The sequence below is a fragment of the Plectropomus leopardus genome, unplaced genomic scaffold (genome assembly GCF_008729295.1).
Source record: "Plectropomus leopardus isolate mb unplaced genomic scaffold, YSFRI_Pleo_2.0 unplaced_scaffold6754, whole genome shotgun sequence".
Taxonomy (NCBI): domain Eukaryota; kingdom Metazoa; phylum Chordata; class Actinopteri; order Perciformes; family Serranidae; genus Plectropomus; species Plectropomus leopardus.
Window position 1 is genome coordinate 1 of NW_024674322.1, and position 2,170 is coordinate 2,170.

At 42.9% G+C, this 2,170-nt stretch overlaps 1 protein-coding gene across 1 annotated transcript; it reads right to left on the reverse strand.

The window, feature by feature from the left end:
* Positions 1-258: 258 nt before the first annotated feature.
* On the reverse strand, positions 259-1,453 carry LOC121939931 (inositol monophosphatase 1-like). Its single transcript, XM_042482841.1, has 3 exons — positions 1,368-1,453; positions 640-773; positions 259-397 (listed from the first exon to the last, which is right to left on the reverse strand). Exons 1-3 carry the CDS (start codon positions 1,428-1,430, stop codon positions 289-291), a joined length of 306 nt encoding a protein of 101 aa, XP_042338775.1. The 5' UTR covers positions 1,431-1,453; the 3' UTR covers positions 259-288.
* Between the last annotated feature and the right edge of the window lie 717 nt (positions 1,454-2,170).

The following is a 2,170-nucleotide window of genomic DNA, read 5'->3' on the forward strand; positions in this document are numbered from 1 at the left end:
TGATGATGTTGTGATGGTGTCGTGATGATGTCGTGATGATGTCGTGATGATGTCGTGATGATGACATAATGTCAAGATGTTGTGATGATGTTGTGATGATGGAGTGATGGTGTTGTAATAATGTGCTCGTGTCCTCATGATGTCGTGATGATGTCTGGATGGCGTCATGATGATGTCATGATGGTGTTGTGATGTTGTGATGATGTTGGGATGATGACGTGATGTCATGATGTTGTGATGATGGTGTCGTGACAATATCATGATGTAGTGATGATGTCATGATGAAACTCACTTGTGAACAAAGTTGGTGGTCCCGTCTATTGGGTCGATGATCCAGGTGGGACTGTCGGTCAGGACACACGCTTCACCTGCAGCCACAGACTCTTCCCCGATAAACCTGAAGGTGAGAGGTCAGAGGTCATCACCCTTTTACCTCTCCAATAAACCTTTCACACGTCAACTCTTTATTCATATCACGTCAAATAACTCACATAGGGACACAAATACTTCAGCTGCAGCGTAGTATTTCTATACAGACAGTATTTTTGTGAGTGTGTGTGTCATCACATCATCATCACTTGAGTATAGATCATTGAAGATTGATCAATAGGATATCATTTGGGAGGCGGGGCTTCAAACCTGTGAGTAGGGAACTTCTCCTTCACTGATTGGATGATGAGTTGCTCCACCTTCTGGTCAGTTTGTGTTACCAGATCCACCGAAGAACTCTTCGTCATCACCTTCCTGTCGTCCTGCAGAGCCTCACGCACCACCTGATCAATACGATCAATAATATATCACATTATCAACACACCTGACCAATACACATGATCAACACACCTGATCAATACACATGATCAACACACCTGATCAATACACAGGATCAACACGCCTGATCAATAGACACGATTAACACGCCTGATCAATAGACATGATTAACACGCCTGATCAATACACCTCTGATCAACATGCCTGATCAAGACACACGATCAACGTACCTTATTAATACACTACTGATCAATACGCCTGATCAATAGACACAATTAACACCCCTGATCAATACAAACCTGATCAACATGCCTGATCAATACACACAATCAACACGCACGATGATTTTCTGGTCATGATGTCAGTTCGATAATCTGACGCGGCGGTGGCGTGACAGGCGGCGAAACTCGTGACGTCTACAATCGACCAGCTGCTCCCCGTCATCACTGAGGCTTTTATTCTGAAATCTGCTTTCACTCTCTTCCCTGTTTCAGCTGACTGAACATCAAAACGCACACACACACACACACAAGGACACGCACACACGGACACACATGGACACGGACACACACAGACACGGACACTCAGTGACCTCTGACCTCTCCAGCTCTGCGTGCGGCGGCGACAGCGTGGTCCATGGCGTTTTGCCAGAGGTCAGCCATGTTGGAGGAGCAGATCCTTCTGAGGAGAGAGACATCGACGTCATCATCTATATACATATATACGTATGTATACATACGTATATATGTATACGTATGTATATATGTATACAGGTATACATACGTGTGTGTGTGTGTGTGTATATAAATATATATAGGGCTGGGTGATAAAATTATAACGATATTAATCGTGATATAACTTTTCCTCGATTGAAATATGAGACATAGTCGATAGAATATCGATAGAATATCGATAGAACTCATTCCAGCCGCGTTCGGACAGACACGAACAGCCAATGATAATGAGAAAAGAGCCGCGGAGAACCGAATGCAGTGACGGCTGTGACTGTCGAACAGCTGACTTTGTGTTAGTTTCACTCCGACACACCATGGTCACATGACACTGTGTCAGTGAACTCTGAGGGCAAAAAACGAACCACAAAAAAAGCAAAATAATCGATCTTTGATCGTCATCAAAGTAAAATGTTCAGTTAATGGTGATGTTGATTTTAGGTATGAGGCTCGGACCTTTGCTGGGAGGACATTTTAGTACCTGGACCTCTGTGAGTTTTAGTAGAATAGGTCCTCCAGCTGGTGATGCTGTTCTACAGTATATTTGTCATGTTATATGAAACAATATAAAATAAATATTTAACCTAAATGAACCTGATGATATCTTCATATCTCACTCAGGAGTCAAAGGAACCTTTAAGCTCCACAGAAATACTGATTTGATGTATATC